Source organism: Phalacrocorax aristotelis, chromosome 3, assembly GCF_949628215.1.
Source record: "Phalacrocorax aristotelis chromosome 3, bGulAri2.1, whole genome shotgun sequence".
Classification (NCBI taxonomy): Eukaryota; Metazoa; Chordata; class Aves; order Suliformes; family Phalacrocoracidae; genus Phalacrocorax; species Phalacrocorax aristotelis.
This window is the reverse complement of record NC_134278.1, coordinates 3,105,895-3,126,629: the sequence shown is the minus strand read 5'-3', so window position 1 is coordinate 3,126,629 and position 20,735 is coordinate 3,105,895. Positions and strand designations below refer to the sequence as shown.

Here is a 20,735-nt window from a genome sequence, read left to right as displayed (position 1 = left end):
GCCATGCAATACAAACCATTGCCACTGGAAAAGCTATTATTTGCCAAAATGTAAATAACAGTCCAAGAAATAGCTTAGAGCCTTATTACCAACACCTTGATATCTTGTGATGCACCTGGATAGGAATGACTTAGTTTTGGTCTCCCCGTTATTCTTTGGCATCAAAGTAGTAAATACTAGCTCTCCTTTGATTTGAATGATCAGAATACATAAAACCATCCCATTCAATTCAGCTTTTTCCTTCGTGGGTTCTAAACCTTGTAAAAACTAGTGTCTCCTTGGCTGGGGCAAAGAGTTGCCCCTTTAAGGCAGTTACACTGCTGTTAGGCTACAGTTTGAGTTTCTGCTGAGATGCGTCTTAGGTGGGTCGTTGTCCTTCCTGTCTAACTCCAGAGTATCTTGAGGTTGAGGTCAACAAGTAATAGGAATATCCACAGCACTAATAAAAACACATATTTCCCAGTACTGTATCTTCTTTTTTTTTGCTTTAGAAATTCAGCTTTAATTGCAAACAAGCACATTTGTTTCAAAATGGTGATTTTTGAATATATTATCTACAAAAGGCTAAAGAAAAATATACTTTATTTATTTTATTGGCTAAATCAGGGATTTCTTTTGAAGACTCAACCCTCTAATGACTTGAAAGTAATGCTTATACAACGCTTCTTATCTTCTCTCCATTTAAAAATAATAAAAAAATGTAATGGCATAATTCGTCTCCCTTGCTATTCTCAGAGGATCCCAAGCATAATGGAGATAAATGAAGAAGGTCTGTTAGACTCTTTTGTGCCACCCAGTGAAATTTTAAAGGGCAGTTCATATCTCTTATTTTTATCATAATTTTTTCTGTGATTTATGGACTTTTCTGCAGCTGTCACTTATTTTCTTATACCCGCAGAAACCTGATATACTGATTGGTCATTTTCTTTTCCCCAATCAATCCCTGCTGAGTTAAGACTAATAAAATTCCTTCTTCCAGCTCATCATATAATTATTTAGTAAAAATCAATTGCACCATGTCACCCTGGCTTGATGTCATCACTCACTGTAATGATTACATCTATACAGCTTAAAAGTTGCCAAGGGAAAGTAAAACTCTTTATAGCATATGATTAAAGGAGAAAAATGTTAATAGAAAAGAAGTTAGTTACAGCGCTGTGTATTGAGAGTTCTTGATGATTTTCAAGGTGCTGAGATGCAGGAAGGATAAATGAAATACAGAAGAGTTTTCTTCAGAACGTTACAATACATTCATGAGCTTGTACATATCAAAGAAAACTTTTATACCGTCAATAGACCGAAAGGTTTACAAAGCTTTCAGTATACATGGTTTTCAGTGTCTAGGAGGAAACTATAGTTTTGGTCTTCCCCATTTCCTTTGGGATCAAGACAGCAAATAGTAGCTTTCCCAATAAATTCTGACTTGTACGTAGACTTAGAACATCATGGCTATGGCCATGTTCTTAATAATTTACGTCAGCTGCAGAAATGTCTGGTCTTTAACCTTCATCAGACCACCATATTACAGGTTTTCTGGTGTAGCTTTGAAGCTAAAACAGAATCACAGATTTGCTGAGGTTGGAAGGGACTTCTGGAGGTCTCTAGTCCACTACCCCTGCTCAAAATACTGTCAAGCTAGAGCAGGTTGTCCTTGCCCAGTCCAGTTTTGAATATCTCCAAGGGCGAAGTCATTACAAAATACTTACTTCCTTAAGATTTCCAGCGCTGGTGTAAATGAGCTTGTTGATGGTGGTCAGTACAACACTCACTGTATGAAATAACAACAGCTCTTTGAGTAGAGAGTTTTTCAGACAACAGATTCTTGATTAATGCCATAACATACCCAGAAACACTGATGGAGACACAGGAGAATGCACTCCACCACTCTTTTAGCAATGACGTTGTGTGGGAGTGGGATGAATTGCTGCCACCAATTTGCTGCAAGAAGAAATCGTGTCTGTTCCCACCACCGATGGCCAACACACTGCTACAACAAACCCGAAGTAACTGAAAAAAGAGCAGCTTTATACAGCTTTGGTTTTGCTCAGACTGTCACGGCAGTAATGTCCCTTTCTCAGGGTGGCCAGGCTTGACTCTGACCGATGCCACCTAGCTACATGACACTTGTGTCTTCTCCCCCGATCTGGAGCAGTGATACTTGCGCTGCCTTTCTTTGCAGATGTGAGGAGGAAGGACTTCCTCCTCTCTTCCAGCAAAATACCAAAAACTGGGATGCAGAAGGTGTGCAAACAGGTTTGTGAGACAAGGAGAGGAACAGCCAAGAAAAGAGGTCCCATGGGATTGGGCTAAAAGGAAATTGTCTCAGCACAGCCCTCCAATGAAATAAATTTCCCTGCCAGGCCTTCTACAGCTTCCTCATATCTTACGTAATTTCCCATCCCAACTTACTGGCGAAGAATGCAGTCAGTGCAGTGACAGAGATAGAGTAATGAGTCACTACCTGGACACGAGAGGGAAATTTTTCACAGTGAGAACAGTCACCACTGGAATAATGTCCCCAGGGAAGGGGTTGACTTGGTCACACTGAACACTTTCAGGAGTCTTCTGGACAGGGTGCTGGGCCGTCTTGTGTAGACTGCGCTCTTCCTAGAAAGGTTGGACTAGATGATCCTTGAGGTCCCTTCCAACCTGGGATTCTGTCATTCTGTGTGATTCTGTGACCCTAATGACACTCTGTCCAAAAGGTTTAACACTACTGCAATACCAAAAACCATCACAATACGACCACATTGGACAATACCCTTAATAACATGCTTTAACTTTTGGTTAGCCCTGAAGTGGTCCAGCAGTTGGACCAGGTAATCATTGTTGGCCCCTTCCAACTAAATATTCTATTCTATTCTATTCTATTCTATTCTATTCTATTCTATTCTATTCTATTCTATTCTAGACTGGACATGAGGAAGAAATTCTTTACAAGAAGGTGGTGAGGCACTGGCACAGGTTGCCCAGAGAAGTTGTGGATGCCCCATCCCTGGAAGCTTTCAAGGTCAGTTTGGACAGGGCTTTAAGCAATGATGTGATGTAGTGAAAGATGTCCCTGCCCAGGGCAGGGGGGTTGGTGTAGATAATTTTTGAAGGTCCTTCCCAACCCAACTGATACCATCATCACACCATACTAAATTAGTATGGCCCACCCTAGCATCTGCTGGGAAAAGTCACCCAAGAACTAGAAGCTGACAAGTGAAATGCCCTCAGGAGATTCTTCACCTCCTTCTTCCCCAGTCTGGAACAGATCTCTCCTGCCCCTCTGCATTCACCAAACCCATTTCCTGGGCATTGGTGTCTATCGTTTTGGCAGCCTGCTTTACATCCAACATGAAATAAAAGGGCAACTTTCAGAATGCGTAACCCTGCAGTGGTAGGTTTTAAATTCGGTTCAGCAAAATGCCCACCATTTTTTTTCTGCTTCCAACTTTTATCTTGTGCTTGTCCATACACTGGGATTTTTTTCTAGTAACAGAGAAGCACGAATATCAAACGATTTTCGTGTAGGTGAATAACCATTGCTTTCCCCTTAGTCGTTCACAAAGACATTCCCATATGGTCTATCAGGGACTTTACACAGGCCTCCAACGTTAGCAGATTTGGGCCACGGAGAGTTATCAGGTCTCTTTTTAGTTCATTAGTGGAAATGACAGGCTGTCCTCAAGAAGGGGCAGTAGTATACCAGCTTAGGCTCTATCTCTGACCAATTCTCTTGGCTTTTTATTAGCATTATTATTCAATAATTATAAAATGCATCTCATCACTTCTCAAGATTGTTCAAATATTTTACAAAACTAGAAAGTCGGAATGAAGACTTGGTTTGAAAGAAGAGTTGCCTGTATGGTTCATTATTTATTAATTCATTCACATATAACATTGCTTAAATGCATTTTGAATGCTCTTTGACCTTTAAAGGAAGTGCATGATCTACTTGAGCCCACAAAAAAAACACAGGTTAGTTTTTGATGAGTGTCACAAAGCCAAAGTATTAAATGTCACTGGCAGACAGGAATTTTAATCCATTTCTAATTATTAATTGAAAATATGTCCTTACCAGTAGTGCACAGAACAGGCAAATAGAATGGTGAATATAGACAATAAGTCATCCTTAATGGCATTAAACTTATTGCAAGGGACTTTTTTTTTAACTTAACTTTAATCAAAAGTTAAATGATTAGTTTTAGACATGTTTCTAGACTACTTTTGTCATAGACAGACATTAGGCCCTTTCAGAGGTGCCTTCTCTTAAAAAATCTGTCTCAGGGCTAGATGAACTTAGGATGGGAGTGAAATCTTTTAACAGTATTTATTGGTGCAGCTGGAACTAAGCTTCCAGGTTCAGGTGACCAAACGCTGACCAAACATTAGGTGCCTAATTTGGGGCAAGTCAACCATGTTGACTAGATCTCCACTGAAAATCACGGGAGCTGAGACACTCCATGCCTATGGAAACACCTACATTTCAGTGGCTTTTTCTCAGCCTTTATCCCACCTGACGTGTCTATGCTGGTCAGACACACCTGACCGAAGATCTTTGTAGTCTTCAAAAGCAAATAAATGCATAGAGCAGGGACATCTGGAAGAGGCTGGAGGACATGACACAGGGTATAAGGGAGCCCCACATTTTCTCAAGCACAACTTGAAGACAGACAGAATGCGCAAGAGGATCTGGCGTGGCGAAAGACAATTCTGTTTAAGCATCTGAATAAGACACTAATTGCCTCTATTCTTCATGGACTAGCTGTGTTGTGATGCTTACAAAAAGCTGGACAACTACTGATCATGTGACAAAATATAACTAAGAAAGAGCGATTCAGATCAGGTACTGCATAGAGCTCAGCTATCTCAGGAATCGCACAAATTTGCTATCATTTTCTTTATGTCCCTTCTCCTTTCTCTTCGTTTATCTGTTGCTCACTAATGTCTTGCCTAAATTGAAGCATGTGTTAACACTATGAATCTAAACCTACTATGATCCATCAGGTGTTATTGCAATAGTAATAAAAATAATTAGTGATAATAAAAATAACAGTGTTGTCATTTGCTTTTATCAGCAGATAAACTCATGGGACGCTGCTCTCTCAAAACACAGACAAGTATGCTCTTATGAATATGCGAGAGAAAATTGCAGGCAGAGAAAAACAGTCATTCACTGAAAATATTGTTGTTTAGAATAGAGCCAGCTTTGACCTCTTGTACCTAATTATACATGAAAACAAAGATTAAAAGCCTACTAATAATCACCATAAACTATGATTAATGATGCCATGCTTCAGTGCCTCAGATTTCTAGACCCAAATTCACTAGTGGGTTATTTGAAGAAGAAAAGAATATTTGGTGTTACTTTGTTTTGACTTCATCTGTTGCTTTCCTTTTATAAAGATTAGGAACAGTCCATCAAAAAAGTCTGCAGAAAAAGACCTTCTGAGGTTGCTCTTTTCTAATTGTATAAATACACATGCAAATCCAGCTGCTGTTATTCACACCACATACCCATGGATATTTGGACTTCATGACCTTCACGGATACTTGAAAGCTACTGAAGACATTCCTAAGCATTGAGGAGTCCAGATTTTCCTTCAGAAGTTAAAAATCAACAAGCCTGAATTAAAACGAAGATTCCCTTCCTTATTCCTTCCTCTTCCTCCCCTCAATCACAAACACTGCTATGCTATAATTACAAAATAACTCAGCAGTGATCCCACGGATGACTGTAAGAGAATAAAAGTGTTTTCCAAAGTTGTCCTTAGCAGATACAGGCATTATGAACAAAATGAATCCCTTCAGGTTAGTGGTGGGTTTGTGCTTCCCACAGTGTCATCTTCAACGGCACAACAGACTGATGCCTTGGCTTTTCTCATCTTCAGGGAACCATTTTATTCCTGACTGCAGCAATATTGAAAGATAAAGTTAATTTTCAGTAGTTCTGGAGAACTGGTTAACACACCATTATCACATATAAATAAGCTAGAAGTAGTTTAAAGGTAAGAAGAAACCAGAGCCCAGAAGGGCTTTTGCCCTTGAGCCAGAATTGATTCAGCCACACTCACTTCATAACGCAAACTATTCAGCCATCTCAGCAACCACTGCACTGGCTAATAATCCCGTTCATTAAAAAAAGATGCAGAGTCAAATCTCAGCTTCTCACTGTGATATGGAAAAACAACATCTCCTAAACTGGAAATATAGGTCAGAGAAAGTCTATTCTAATTTATATGGATAAAAAGAGTTGAATATGCAAATTAGGTCATGACAGCTAAAATTCCTGGGGATGCAAACCAGCCTAATAATAAGTATTTATTTTTAATGCATATTTAGTTCTAGAGAAAGGACAAAGAACAGAAACAACACAACATTAGGCAATTCAGTTCACGAAAAAAATGAGGGTGCATTCTCAAAATGCAATCTTGGTTAGCACCACTGGCAAAGGTTCTCTTTGCTACTCTGCAAAAAGTAGAGACCACGGGTATTTATGAGGTGATTATGGGCAAGGGGACACTAAATTGGCTGCTGGTGGGATGGCTAGACATCAGTCAACTAAATCCCATCACTGCGATTTCATTGGCGAGAGCAGGAATTAGAAGAACCTGAAGGCAACAGAAGCTACCGTCTCCGATCAAACAACTCACATAGTGCATATTTCTGTTGTTGAGTATTCAGTCCTACACGAACCAATATACATTTATCTTTATTGCGTCTCAGCGTATCGATTTCCATGGCTTTTTTAATTTATCAACACAGAGCTGTGTTTTATTCGTTTCCTCCAAGAGCCTCCTAGCAATGTCTTTACCACAGATTTAATTAGCATCCTCTCCACTATATCCTCCAAGTCATTAATGAAAATATTGAAGAGTATTGGACCAAGAATGGCTCCCTGAGGGGTCGGTAATTCTATTTTGAATACATTTAATGTCTGGTGACAATAGATTATGTATTCCTACTGTTTTTTGTTACGTCTTGTAATAACACTGAAACCATCACGACTCAACAACATTTGAAATACAAGACAAGGGTGCTCCGTGCTTTAATCTGAGACTTGCAGATTTCATTCAAATTATAAAGGGAAGAGAGTTACAGAAATGTAAAGAAAAAAAAAAACAAAAAAGGTTATATTTTACAGGGAGAGATTACTTTTTTCCCTTTAATCTCTAAATGAAGTTACAGGCCTGTAGCAGAATACATAATGCTGGTTTAGGGTCGTTGTAGCGTTTTTTATGTGTACAGCTGTTCTTCCACTGGTATAAGTAGACACATCTGCTCATTAGCAATACAATGTCATTTCTAGTGTCTAATTTTAATTATTTGCAGATGATAGATTCCTTATGCAATGCCTAAAAAAAGTACAGTCCTTCAAAACTGGTGAGAAATAAATATACCCTCTGCAACTAAAATGGGGCAGCACAATGAAAAACAGATATTAATCTGGAGAATTCATGTATCAGCACTAAGGCTAAATGCCAAACTGGAAGGTCGCAGGGAGGAGAAACAGCTCGTACATCTCTTCTTTATCATGGATACGCAAGACATATGGACTAAGAGATGTTCTGAATGAATCTGGCAGGTGATGAGTTTGTTGTAGTACAGATGGTCCTCAACTGCTGGAAAAATATCAGTTCTGCTTACATTTCCTGTACAAACACAGGCAAGATAAGGAGTTCTTCATGACAGAAAGGAGGAATGAGATTATTTACCGGTATCTTTGGTTCTTTGTATATTCACACTCAAAGACTCAATAAGGCTAGAAGAAAACTTCCAGAAGCTCCTGGGCAGCGGTGGCCATGGGTGCCTTCACCCCATTGTCAGAGGGTGGCCAAAACTATGGAGTCCTCAATCCCTCAGCTCCTTCCACTAATTCAAAAATCCAAACAGAAAGCCAGAAGAAGCAATGAAAAAGATGGGATTTGTGTACAACAGGGGCTCACCCCAGAGAACTGTCATCCCTAAGTTGTTATCTTGTGGGCTGGGAAGGATTAGGTACCCTTGACAAACATGGGGAGCAGAACCACTGAAACAAGCACCTGTTTTGGATCGCATTCAGGAGAGAAAAAGGCTAAAGGAGGCAAGTGGATTTTTCATTTTTCCCAAACATGTTTTAAAGAGGAATAAATAACATTTATTTGTTTTCTGCTTGTCTGCTATACAGCCATTGAAAGCAAAAAGGAGCCTTTCTTTAAAGTTGCCATGGGCTGGGCTGAAATCTCTGACACATAAAATCGTAGAATCATACAATCATTAAGGTTGGAAAAGACCTCCAGGATCACCAAGCACAACCGCCAACCCAACACCCCCAGGCCTCCCAAACCATGGCCCCAAGTGCCACGGCTGCACGGTGTTTGAACCCCCCCAGGGACGGTGACTCCCCCACCTCTCTGGGCAGCCTGTGCCAGGGCCTGACCGCTCTTTCAGTAAAGAAATTTTTCCTAATATCCAATCTCAACCTCCCCTGATGCAGCTTGAAGCCATTACATGTAGGACTTCAACCACACACAGGGTCAGGGGAATTATGAACAGTAAGACACTTTACAGGAATCACATTTGCACTGTGACAATCACAGTCCTCTGGTATCAGATAGATTTTTCCAAAGGTTTGAAGAAATAGTTTGTGACACCCCACAAAGCGTGGCCAAACTTTCTGATCAGAAAAAAATATGACATCTTCTCCCCTGGACATAAGCATAGTCGGGTTTTGCAGTTACAGAATTGGCTCACACACTACAGGACGGTGCTAATACCAGAAGGGTGATCCCACTAGCAGTCGTGCTCTTGGCAATTTAAGTCCTGGCTAAAAATTACATTTCACTTCAGTTCATGCAGGGTTAATTTTCAGCTTGATCAGAGAACATTGTGATTGCCAGTGCCAACACAAAGAAACAGGTTGTATCCTGCCGACAGGACAAGGAGGGAGAAGAAAATTGCCCTTTTCCCTAACAGTTCAGTCAAAGATAAGCTTACAGCAATTGTGAAACTACAGGCTGAGGCACAGCACTGACAATCTTACGGTCTGAAAGTCCACATCCCTCTAGACACACAACACAGAGGTGCCAGCAGAACCACTGTCAGGGCGCAAAATGAAGGAGATGGTGGGGCTTATACCTTAAAAATCCGGAAGGCTCTGAGGATGCCTTCACAGCGCAAAAACAGGGCGACACCAACCGTGCCCTGCACCACGATAAACTTCAGAAAAATAAAATGATGTACGAAGTGAACAGCAGTAAGATTCTTTTGCCATATTTTCAGCCTATCGCATTCATTCTCTTTTTCTGTATCAGTGACAAAGAAGCAACCACCTCAAGCACTTATAGAGCTATACAGAGCAATCCTCTTATAGATAGAATCATTCCTAGGAGAGAAGGAATGCTGTTCTGTGCATTAGAGGCTGAACAGAGATGACAACCATATGTCACTTGGCAGAAGTCGGGGGTTTGTTTGTTGCTTTTTCATTATCCCAAATGTAATGAATTATAAAATAGAGCCTAAATTAATAGTCAAGGAGGACTTTATCAGGGCCCCACACTTAGGAGATACTCATCTGGGAGAATCTCTTTCAACTCATAGACTGTTTGACTTGATCAAAGGTTCTTGCTTTTCAATAGGCTTCTGTATAATACTCAGACTCAAGAGTTTCATAAAACAAGAGCCAGGCTGCCTCCCAGAGAAAATTTGAATCCCAGTGAGATGTCAGTCTCGTCTTGAAGGTAGGAGGTCCAACTGTTTGGAAAGCAGGAACTTTTGAATATTAATATGCTCACACAATAATGAATGATAGGACTGCCAGTCTGTACTCTTTAGCAACTTGGTACCATCTAGAATGATGTTTGAAAGCCCTTTAACTGTAACAGAATGTATATTTTTGATGTCTAATGACGCTGGAACAATTAGACAAGGCCATTATCTCTGCTGGGGGTAGGAGGGCTTAAACGGTGTTAACCCAACTTCTGAGAAAAAAAATAAGACAGTGCCACAGACAAAGCTTTTATACTTTGGAGGGAGTGCTATAATCAAGAAGTCCAGCATTCTCTGGCTATATGAGACACTGGATTCATCCAAAGAGTGTGCTGAATTTCATGAATACGAAATCTCCCTAATTTATCTGCTTAGTAAAAAACTTCTCTTTGACAGACTGAGTCCTGCATTCCCATAAGGCTGGCTAAATAACACTTACTGTGTGCACACAGCTGAACCTCAGGAAAGGAGAAAAATATCATAGGTCAGAGAGATAACTCTCACTTTCAACATCTTTACATAAAACCACATCTCCCATAGCAAGCTAAAAGCAGGGAGTAGATACCAATAGAGGCAAAGAAACTATTTCACCTTAAAGGTCTTCTGCTAACTGCTCAAACCTGAAAGGGTATATAAGCATACCATCCCTATCCTACAAAACAAAGAAACTTGAAACTGGGACCTTGTGGTTTAGGTTTTCCTCAGATCAAGAAAGGTGGCAGAGATGTGATGAGCTTTGCAAAGTTTTTGCACAGAGATGAGCATTAAGCAACCAGAAAAATACATAGGTAAAGCCACCTGTCCAAGTCCTGGGTACGCAAAGTCTTCCAAGAAGACTGCCACCTTCTCTGTGGATAATGGATGCTCCCACTTTTAGCAAATTATTACAGAAGAACCATCTGGAAATGCTACCAAGCCAAGCTTAGATAAAGGCTTAGGTACATTTATACCAAGCACCGCAGTGCCACATAGGTGCCTGAGACAGTTGTGAATGACTTGGGTATCTACACAGCTTGGTGTCATGCGGAGATATTAGCTCACATCCCAGAAGGAATACAGCCACATTAGCGTGGCTCTGTGCCCGGGCTAATTAGGTGATGTTTCCCCAGTTGCCAGAAATCAAAGAGTGAATCATACATCTGCCAGCATCCAACCTTCTTCTGAAAGCAGAGACTGGAACTATTTTGAACTTCAGTTATGTGGAATGCAAGGTGAAAATAAAGACATAATGTCATCATTTTACTTTGTTTTAAAGCCAGAAGGAATCACAAATTCATCTGATCTGACCTGTTGTCACAACTACTACACTTCATCCACATACCATTGTGTCCAGCAGATGAACTTCAGTCAGCCTAAAGCGCTGAAGTCCTTTAGAGACTCTCCTATTGTATGTGTGCCACAGGCAGAGCCCAACCATACTCTGCCAAAGCCAAGACTACAGACATGGCAGAGAACTGATTAGGTGGGTAGTTGCCCAGATCGTTTCAGCAGAAATCCATTCCTCGTGCTGGATTCCTCCTTCTGGAAGGTTAAGAATCCTATAGCCCTGCCCATTAGTTCCCAGCTCTGGCAATCAGGATGAATCCCAATGTGTGAGCAAGACACAGGAACTAGTTATCCTGCAATAGGACTCTCTGCTACATCAAAACAACGAGCCCGTTACAAATCAGCCAGCCTCTGGTGATGGCCAGTCTCTGACAATCCAAAGTAAAAAAGAACAACAAAAAAAAAAGACCTAAAACCAACCACTGGTAGGGTAGGGAGAAAGCCTCCTTCCTGACCCCTATGAGCACACCACAAAGGCTCTGATGCATGATTTGAAGATGGTCATTGTCTTAATGCAGAGCTGCAAGTATTTCAAGGATGGTGCAGACAAATTACTGTGAACGCAACTATAAAGGAAGGAGTTGAAAAGGGAGGCTCATAAATCAACAGTATAGGCCACCACACTTGACACACAGACATAGAAATTCTTCTCATGACTTGAATCAAGCACCTCTTTTAAAATGATGAATTATCTCATCTTAAAGACTTGAAAGGATGGCGATGGAAAAAGACTCCAACGTTTAATTACACTGAGAGCTGTGAAACTATTTTACTCCAAGGTGGAACTTTTCAAACTTCAGTTTCCAGCTACGGGAACTTGTTACGGCTTACCGGCGGTTGGGTTGTCAGCCTCACTATGAGGAATCGGCTCCTCACATAAGCACGGGCAAAGATTACTTGGTCAAAGTGTCGTCTCTTCAACTAGTTGAACGTGTTTATTCACAGTACCAAGCCAGTTTTCTAGGCACTATATCCTTGTTCTGCCCCTCCTTTGAATCACCGGCAGTATCTGGTATGTCCACATAGAAACTGCACAAAATGTTCTGAGATTTTACTGCCTCTGCATACAGAAAATGGCTCTCACGCTCCTGACTGAGGCTCCCCTTTTCTTATAGGTAGGCGTTGCAATAGCCATTTTTGTCTTCGCTTTGTGCTCTGGGCTCACTGGAAGACACTTTATCCACAGTAGCCTCTGGATCCTTCTCAGAGTTACTGTTTCCCAGGATAGTATCACAATCACAATTTGAAGGTATCATCTGCATTTTTTTTTGTTCCCAGATGTAGTAACAAGTGGCGTAATTACGATAGCTGTTAAAATATTGAAATGAGTTACTGTGTGTAGTATTTCTGGGAAATGGTAGAAAGGATGATGTTTATTGAAACTATATAAACATGTAAAATGTTTTCTCAACACAGTTTCCCATTTATGTTTGCACAGATGTGTGTAATGTCATCACGAAGCCTCTTCCAAGAAAGATAAATTAAATCAAAAGGTTTGAATAAGGCAAATAGCTAGAACACTCTGCTCTAGTGCCTCCGCACACCATCTCTTACCTTTTTTTTGTTCCCTCTATTCTAATCATTTTCACTGCCATTGAAAAATATATATAAAAAAAACAAACAACAATTTTATGAAGGATAAAGGGCTTCAGCACAAATAAAATGACCAGCTCTGAGGCTGCAAAGAAATATGCTTTAATTTCAGAGACAAAAGATAGCATTGCAGAAGAAATTGTCATAATCAAAATTGAAAAAAATTTTCTATTGTCTGCTGGGCCTCTCTGTGGGAATTTTCCCAGCCCAGACAGCTGTAAAGGAGGAGGGGTATTGTGAGTTTCTGTACTCTCATTCTCTCTCTCCCTCTCTTTCTCTGTCAATAAATGTCTGCAATCATATTCTTGAGCTCCAGTGTGATTTCAAGGTTCATCTCTTCCATGCAGCTCAAACACTAATTATCCCAGCTGTAATTAGTAAGATAATTAAATACTGGCTCACTCATCACTCTACCTTGTGTCGGGTCATGATTCTCCCAGAAGACCTTGAGCAGTTTCTCAAAGCTGATGTTTTCTGGCTGATATACTACTCGTACAGCCTCTGTGTGGCCAGTTTTACCTTAAAAGAGAAAATAAATTCAGATGTTATTAGTGAGAATTAGCTAGTGCATATCTGGGTTTTCATATCTGCGATTCAAAGCACAAGCCTGCGTTTTCCCCTTTCTTTCCCTAAAGGTGTTTTGATTTACCATCACTTACACTTAAGCCTTTTTAAACAATATTTTATATACCTGCCAGCTCTAAGGTGTCTGCTAGTTTGGACAAGGCCATCATGAAATCAACTATCCCGAGAGGCAATAAGGTAACACAGTGATGTTATTACAGCAGTGGGTCAGCTTACAGGGAAAAAAATAAATGAGTAGTTCTTAAATATTTCTAAGTGATAACTAGTAAAATACTTTAAACTCTTCTAAATACAACATTAAAATATGAAAACTTGGATGTCTAAGTTGTCTTAACAGTATAAAACTTTGTTTCTGTGAGGTAAGATACGGATAAAAGAATTGATTATAAAAACACATTTCAAGGGCATGTTTACACAAGACCACACAAATAATTTCAAACTATTTCACCCAAAAGACTGATGCCAACGGGCTTCAAAAAGAGTCAGAGAGCTTGACTGAAATTCATGACAGCACATGAAGCTCGAGGAAGATTAGCAGGTGTTTCAGCACATTAAAACATATTATTGTTATTTTTCAGTTACATTGTGGGAATGATTTTTTTCATTCCTTACGTGTCTAATCACTCACAGTATTATTGAAAGATCCAGCTTGCCAAAACGTGAAGGATCTGGCATTTCAATTGTAACTAATAGTTAGACTGACAAGTGCTCAGGCATCTCAGGGTGAAAGTCCATTGCACTGAGCGCTACACAAGCATTTTATAGTTTATAAATATTACATGTTATATATTTTTACAATTTATAAATGTAGGCATATTTGTTGTCATAATATATGCATTAATGGAGAAAAAATTATCCTATTTTTCCATTAAATAACAATAAGTAAATATTAAACATTAGTAAACTGGACAGCGAGATCTGCCTTTTGGTGAGAACGTAATAAGCTCCTTGATCACACTAGACCAGGTTTTTTTTCATTTATACCAGCATAAACCTCAGATTTACTCAGCTGACTTCAATAGAATGGTTGAATTTCAGGCAGTGCAACAACCAGCTGAAAATGGCCCAGTGATGGGCTCTGAATTAGCTGTCACCAAACAAGAAAAATCAGAGTCAATGAGTAACTGAGGAGTGTTCAGCAGAAACACCAATTCAATACCAAGAGCAAATTTAATTAAAAAGAAAAAGTAGAAAGAAATAAAAAGGATGCTAGGATATATTAAAGAGACATAACAGGGAAAAGTATGAGAGTATTATATCAGTTAATGGGGCACTCGAAATGAAGAAAACCTAAATGAGGCACAGAGGGGTGGGCTAGCTATTAAAAGGGATTTAAAAGACTGGGATTAAATTTAGTCTAGAATGCAGAGGAGTAAAAAGGGACACATCTGGGCGATCTATAATGAAAATTTTGATAAAATCAAATTGGTTCCTATCCAGGCTGCTTCACAATACAACAAAGACATTCTCACTGAGATTAAAAGACAAAAATGTACAAGTTTCATGTAACCTGTAGCTAAAGTCATGTCATCCTGTCCACCAGGATACTGTCCAGGCAAACGATGGCCCAATTCCTCTTTCACACGCGCTACACCTATTGAAGTCCATGGAAGTAACTCATTATCTGAAGTCAAATTCTGATGGTGGGTTAGCAGAAAGGGATCATACATTTAGTATAATAAAAATCCAAGTCACAGATAATTGGCTTAATAATGAAGTGAAATGGCCTTTCTATATTACGGCATGAACTGATGGCCATCTTAGGTCAGGGGTGGAATTTATTCCAGATTTCATGGTTTAATATGGACTTTCAGTGAAAATAATGGGGTTTGCCTTAGCTGAAGCCCAGGTTGGGAATTTTGTTGTTGCTTGAGATAAAGAAGGAGAACAAGTGGACAGTGGTTTGTCCAGCTCTCACAAGCCTCCATCATAGAGCTAAAAAGAGATTAAGGAGTGGCTTCTGAATTTAATTCTTTTTTTTTTTTTTTAGGCCAATGTGCACCTTATGAAAGGTTCTTATCACTCAGGAGCAAATTGCTTGTCTAAGATGACTAGCTTTAGATCACAAGAGAGTTTCTTAAACAACTTCAAAACAACAGAGGCATTACCTTTCCTCTCAATTGAAGCAGCAATTACATCTTGTCAACACTGTCTGCTCTGACTAATCCAGAAGTTCAAAGGATCAGCTTTCTTCTTTTCCTCTGAATAAGGAAATAATGGTGCGACTCTGAGAACTACAGCCTGACCTCGAGAAAAAAAAATCCTCAGATGTGTGGCTAACAGACTGTTAGAACCTAGAGCGTATTTAAAATCAATATTCATCCTCAGAGGAAAAGCAAGGAGGTAATGCTACTGGTCCTATCAGATTCACCTCTAATTTTCCTCAAAGCCTTTCTACAATCTAGTAGATTTTCTTTCAGAATATCGTGTGGTTATTTCTCCTAAGAACAATCTTTGTGGTGAGCACTCCTACTTCCCAACAATTTTAGTGGAAACTAGACCAATCAACTGGGTACACGTGAGCAAATAGACAGGTAAAAGTCTCCATGTGGGACACATTAACCACAAGATTTCCTAGAAGAAGCACAGAGAGAAAACGGTATCAGGGGACAGGAAAAGAAAAAAAGAGCAATCTCTGCGCAGGGGCAACATGCCTCACAACAAGGAATCAAAAGATGCCACGAGGTTACCCTACGTAGCATGTTGAAACTACCAGCTCATCGGTGCCGAACGTGACTCAGCTGCAGCCAAAGTGGCAAAAGGAAATGGAAATTAAGTTCTCCCTGATGATCTTCTTATCTCACCTCTTGCATTAGGCTTAAGTCTGACTACAAAAACCACATAATCACATTTCAAACTGGGTTCCATGCATTTGGTACACTACAGCGCCAAAAGAAGAGAGCAGGCATCAAACCAGCTAACCGCTCCTTTGTATTGTCAAAAAATATTGAAATATTTCTAATTTAATCTTTTTGTAAGATTTCTTAAAATGGAGAGGGAGTAATCAAAGAGAAACAATAAACCCACTCGTTCTCGGAAAAGCTGCATGTCTTTTAATGAGAGATTTAACAGGCTAACACTGCACAGCTGAAACGATTTAAAATGATCAGTGATAGATGCTATTCTTTCAGTGATATTCAGCTCTTCACCTTAGTGCCTCCTTCAGAATTTCTCATGAAAGATCCATTTATATTAAGTCAGAGAGTCCTGGTGTCCTCAGTTCACCTATTGCTTTTAATTAGCTGATCTTTAATATCCCACAGTAAAAGCAAGCTTCGCTTTAACTTCCAAAAGTTTTAACAAGTATGAACATTTCTAGAAGCCTCTCCCCAAAAAAAGCTCAAAGTTTGAACCATGTTTTTTAAATAATTTATTGAATCACTAAATATAATTTCATTTGCTGTTAACTGTGCAAATAGAAATCCTTTATTTATAGGTGCCATTATCGGATTTCCAGTTATGGTGCTCAGTTCTCCTTCGGCTTTAGAAGGAGCTTAGCCATTGAAGAACCTCGCTGCAGATGATAAGACTTTATTACACCGTGGCAGAGAGGGCTGTGTGCCAACAGCAGATTGTCTGTTTATCCTGTATCCATTTCCCACTTAGAAAACATAGCCACTCTCAGAGGATTAGCTACAGCGAGCTCTTTCAGCGGGGATTCAAACTCTGGCAAAAATGTTCCTGTAAAGAGCAATAGAAAAAGACATCTGAGTGACACCTCAGTGCTCCTTTTCAATTTTTTTTCTTCCTAATAGTGTTTAGATTTTCACCTTCTTAATCATCTCCCAGGTGAGTGCCCAAGCTGACGGATTATAGAAGCGAACTCATTCTTTTTAACTTGCTGTATCCAGTAAGCATTTAATTATTTCTGGCAAAGTGGAACGACTTCAAAGGGCTGGCTTGAGAGCACCTCACCTGTGAACGCCCAGCCACCCAGCAGCTACGCCGCTGCTCCATCGCCCGTGGGCTTCACCTCCAGCCCGGGGTGAATTAAGTTATAAAATTCAAGCAACGCCAAATGCATTCCCTCCTGCCCCACTTCTTCAAGAAAAAAAGGACTTGCCTCTCTTTACCCACTGAAATAAAGGGCCTAAATCCAGTAAATGCCTAAATATAATTTCAAGAAATAGGTGGCAGACCTTCAGCTGATGCACTTTGCAGAGCTTATTGATCTTGGAGCTAAAACAATTTGTGCTAGCTAAAGCCTAGGCCCCAGTGAAGATGCAAAGTATTACAGGAAAAAGTAGTAGGTCTTTTGAGCATCTGTTTCTCCAAACCACCCTGGGAATTTTTATTATGTTGCAGTTATCGTTAATAAAATTCCCCGTTTCTTCCTAAAAGAGCAATGCGTTAAATAAACAAAGGCTTCAACACTGACAACCCACACTTTGGGGATCTACTTAACTTTCACCTTTTTACCTTCAAAGCAACAAAATAATCACAGATCGATAGATTTTTAAGAAGGGTCCATTATGATAATTTTATTTGACTTCCTGCCTAACACAGATGAGAGACTTTCACCGGAGCAGGATCATATTTTGTACTTAGAAAAGTAACGGCTCTCGACTCAAAGAACCCAACGGACAGAAAATCCACCAGAAGTCAAGGTAACTTCATCGAGTGGTTAACACCTCTCGCTTTTGAAAGAAGCAAAGAAAAACAACAGAGAGTTTATTTATGATCTGAGCTTATTTACTTAAAGGCCTTTCTGTACAGACAGAGATTACTAGGAAGTCATCCCTTACCTCTTCTTTCTGAATATTTTAAGTGAATCGCTCTTTCAGATTAAACCGTTGGACACTCATCTTTTTTAACTCTTTGAGAAGAATAAGAACGTAATAAGCATGTACTAGTTCAGACCTCCAGCCCTTCTCCGGCCACGGCCACAAGCAGATGCCCAGGGAAGGGTTGAGAAAGCATGTGTGATATATCTACCACACCGCACACGAAGAACCAACTGCCTTTATCTGAACTTGGCTCCCACTGGCTTCTTCTGAGGGCCCCTTGTCCTGCTCGGAGAGACGGTGAGCAGCCTGTACCTACACATCTGCCTCCTGCAACTCCTGGTCTCCTGACTACTTTTCAGGTTTTCAGGGTGATTTTCCCACTGTTTGGAAGAGACTGTAAAATATATCAGGTATAAAATGCCACAAACATGCGGCTAGTATTTTTTTACCTTCTTTATATTTCCAGTAACTTTAATGGCTTTGTTAGCATTGAACTAGAAGATAATGTTTGGTTTATTATCCACTGTGGATTTCTGCTTTACAAAATATAATGTTTTACCTTCTCAGTGTGATCCACGCTCTTTTATACAGTTGTACTAAAATATGTCAGCCTTATACAGCAATAAGCCAATTTGTCACTATGGGCCAGGCAATGCTGCAGTTGTTCATCAAAATAAATTCTTCCATAAATTCTAGAAAGTTCTGCCTGCAAGGCAGACGCTTCTGCCTGGACCAAAGGAAACCATGTCGCTTCTGGTGCCTATAGAAAGTAGCACATACAGGAGCTACAATGAGGTGCATACCTCTAAAGAGAGAATTTTCTTAGATTTTATTCATTTGTTTTGGTAGAGGGCAGGTTAATTACAAAGTAAATGAAAATTTTAAAAGATAAAAAAACTTGCTACTAGAACAATGAACTGCTATAAAATGCAGTTTTGGTGACTGTTACAATCATTTAGTTTTTTACCCCGTCAAATCAAAATGAAGAGAGTAAAGGTCACAGTGAAAACTGGGATACAAAATGCTGTTACTGACTTCTTTTTCACAGAAATTCAGTCATATTTTTCAGCAAAACTAGTTGAATGAATTTAAGATAAAGGAGATTGACAGTTTGAACATAGAATATTGCCTTTTTTCTAAAAATCTACAAAACTACTAAATGAGCTGGTTTCTTATTTGCAAATATTTAAAATTTCCACGGTATAGCTACAAAAAGGTCTTACTTTGGTTTGCCAAGATCCTATGTATTATTTAGCAGTGATTTTTTTTCTGATAAGACACTGAACAGAATACCCAAAAGCAAGACCACTACTACCGACACTTTCTCCATCCTTATTCTAAAATAGCTGTACATTGAAGAATCCATAAAAGGAAAAAAATGAGCTATATAGCCTATAGCACAACAGAAGGCAGCAAAGCTTTACTATCTTGTTCACTGTCCCTATAAGTTATATCTTCTATAGGCTGAATGTCCACACCGCAAGCACTCCAGGAGGGATTACTCTAGACTCGCTGTGGACCCAGCGCTTTTCTCAGTTGTGAGAAATTACAAGAAGTGTGCTCTGAGGGAGTATATTCTGATTTAATTTCATTCAAAAGGAATCTCAGATTCAAAACCAATTCCAGTGATTTCTTGCAGATGCCGGTGGAAAGCTTCCTTGCCATCCGTATGGGGAGAAATATCTGCATCCTAGGGAGATCGGTTTGGTTGCGATACGCGATATGGGGTATCTCCGGTTTGAGTTGTGGTGCTTTGCTAGCCAGGCTACGGCAGGCATCACAGCACCGGATGAACCACATCATCTTAAGGATTAGTCTGACATTGCTGCTGGACAATACGACAGAATCTCTCATGTGGCATTCAACTGAAGAAAAAATGTGGAAGATAGGCGTATATAATTAATGCCAGTCAACATGGCTGTATGGAATATAGGTCTTGTCAGCCAAATTCGATTTCATTCTCTCATGAAATTACAAGTCTAGTTGTAATAAATGTAGGATGTAATAGCATGGATGTAATAGACTTAGACTTTATTAATGCATTTGACTTATTACTTCATGACAGTCTGATTAAAAAATTAGCACTATACAATATCAATAGTGCACATGTTAAATGGATTAAGAATTGTCTAAATGACAGTTCTAAAAAAATTGTCTAAAGGGAACAAGCGTTGAATGGCAGCATTTTTATCTGTCCTCTGCAGGGATCGGTACAAAGTCTGTTGCTGTTGAAGTCTTTCATTAGTAATTTTAAAGAAATAAAAAGTCTCAACTTACAGAATCTGTGGATAACTCAGATGAGAAGCCTGATAGGATGGTCTTATAAAGTGATTACTTGCTGCCCTGGGCCCATTCCATCAAAAATACATTAAAAACAGTCATACGTAAAATCTCTACTTAAGGGAACAAGTGACACACACGACACCTGCAAACAGGGAACAATCTTTGATGGAAGTGCAAGGGTGGCAGTCGACAAGCAAGTAAATATGGAATTTCGTCGCAGTATTGCAATAAAATGGAAGAGTGACTGAATTGGGGTGCCTCGGTAAAAAAAGATGTGGTAGGAACAGCACTGGAGAGATCAATCCTGACATTAAGTAGATCCTCAAAAATAGTTTCAGTGACAGGCAAAAAGAGCGTGATATGTTTAGCCTTTCAAAAAGGAAAGCTAGAGGTTTTTAATTAAAGGATACAAGCATCTTCTCAGGAAGCGAATGACTAAGTGCAAAAGGGATCTTTGAACAAGCAATGAAAAGGCATATCAAGAGCCAG

At 39.6% G+C, this 20,735-nt stretch overlaps 1 protein-coding gene across 2 annotated transcripts in view; it reads right to left on the bottom strand.

Annotated features, from left to right (window-relative positions):
* The window catches only part of MSRA (methionine sulfoxide reductase A), a 303,800-nt gene that overhangs the window by 104,142 nt on the left and 178,923 nt on the right, over positions 1-20,735 (bottom strand). For both annotated transcript variants that reach the window (XM_075086537.1, XM_075086538.1), the window contains exon 4: positions 13,066-13,170. In XM_075086537.1, the coding sequence (XP_074942638.1) occupies positions 13,066-13,170 (105 nt within the window). The remainder of the gene's footprint in view (positions 1-13,065; positions 13,171-20,735) is intronic.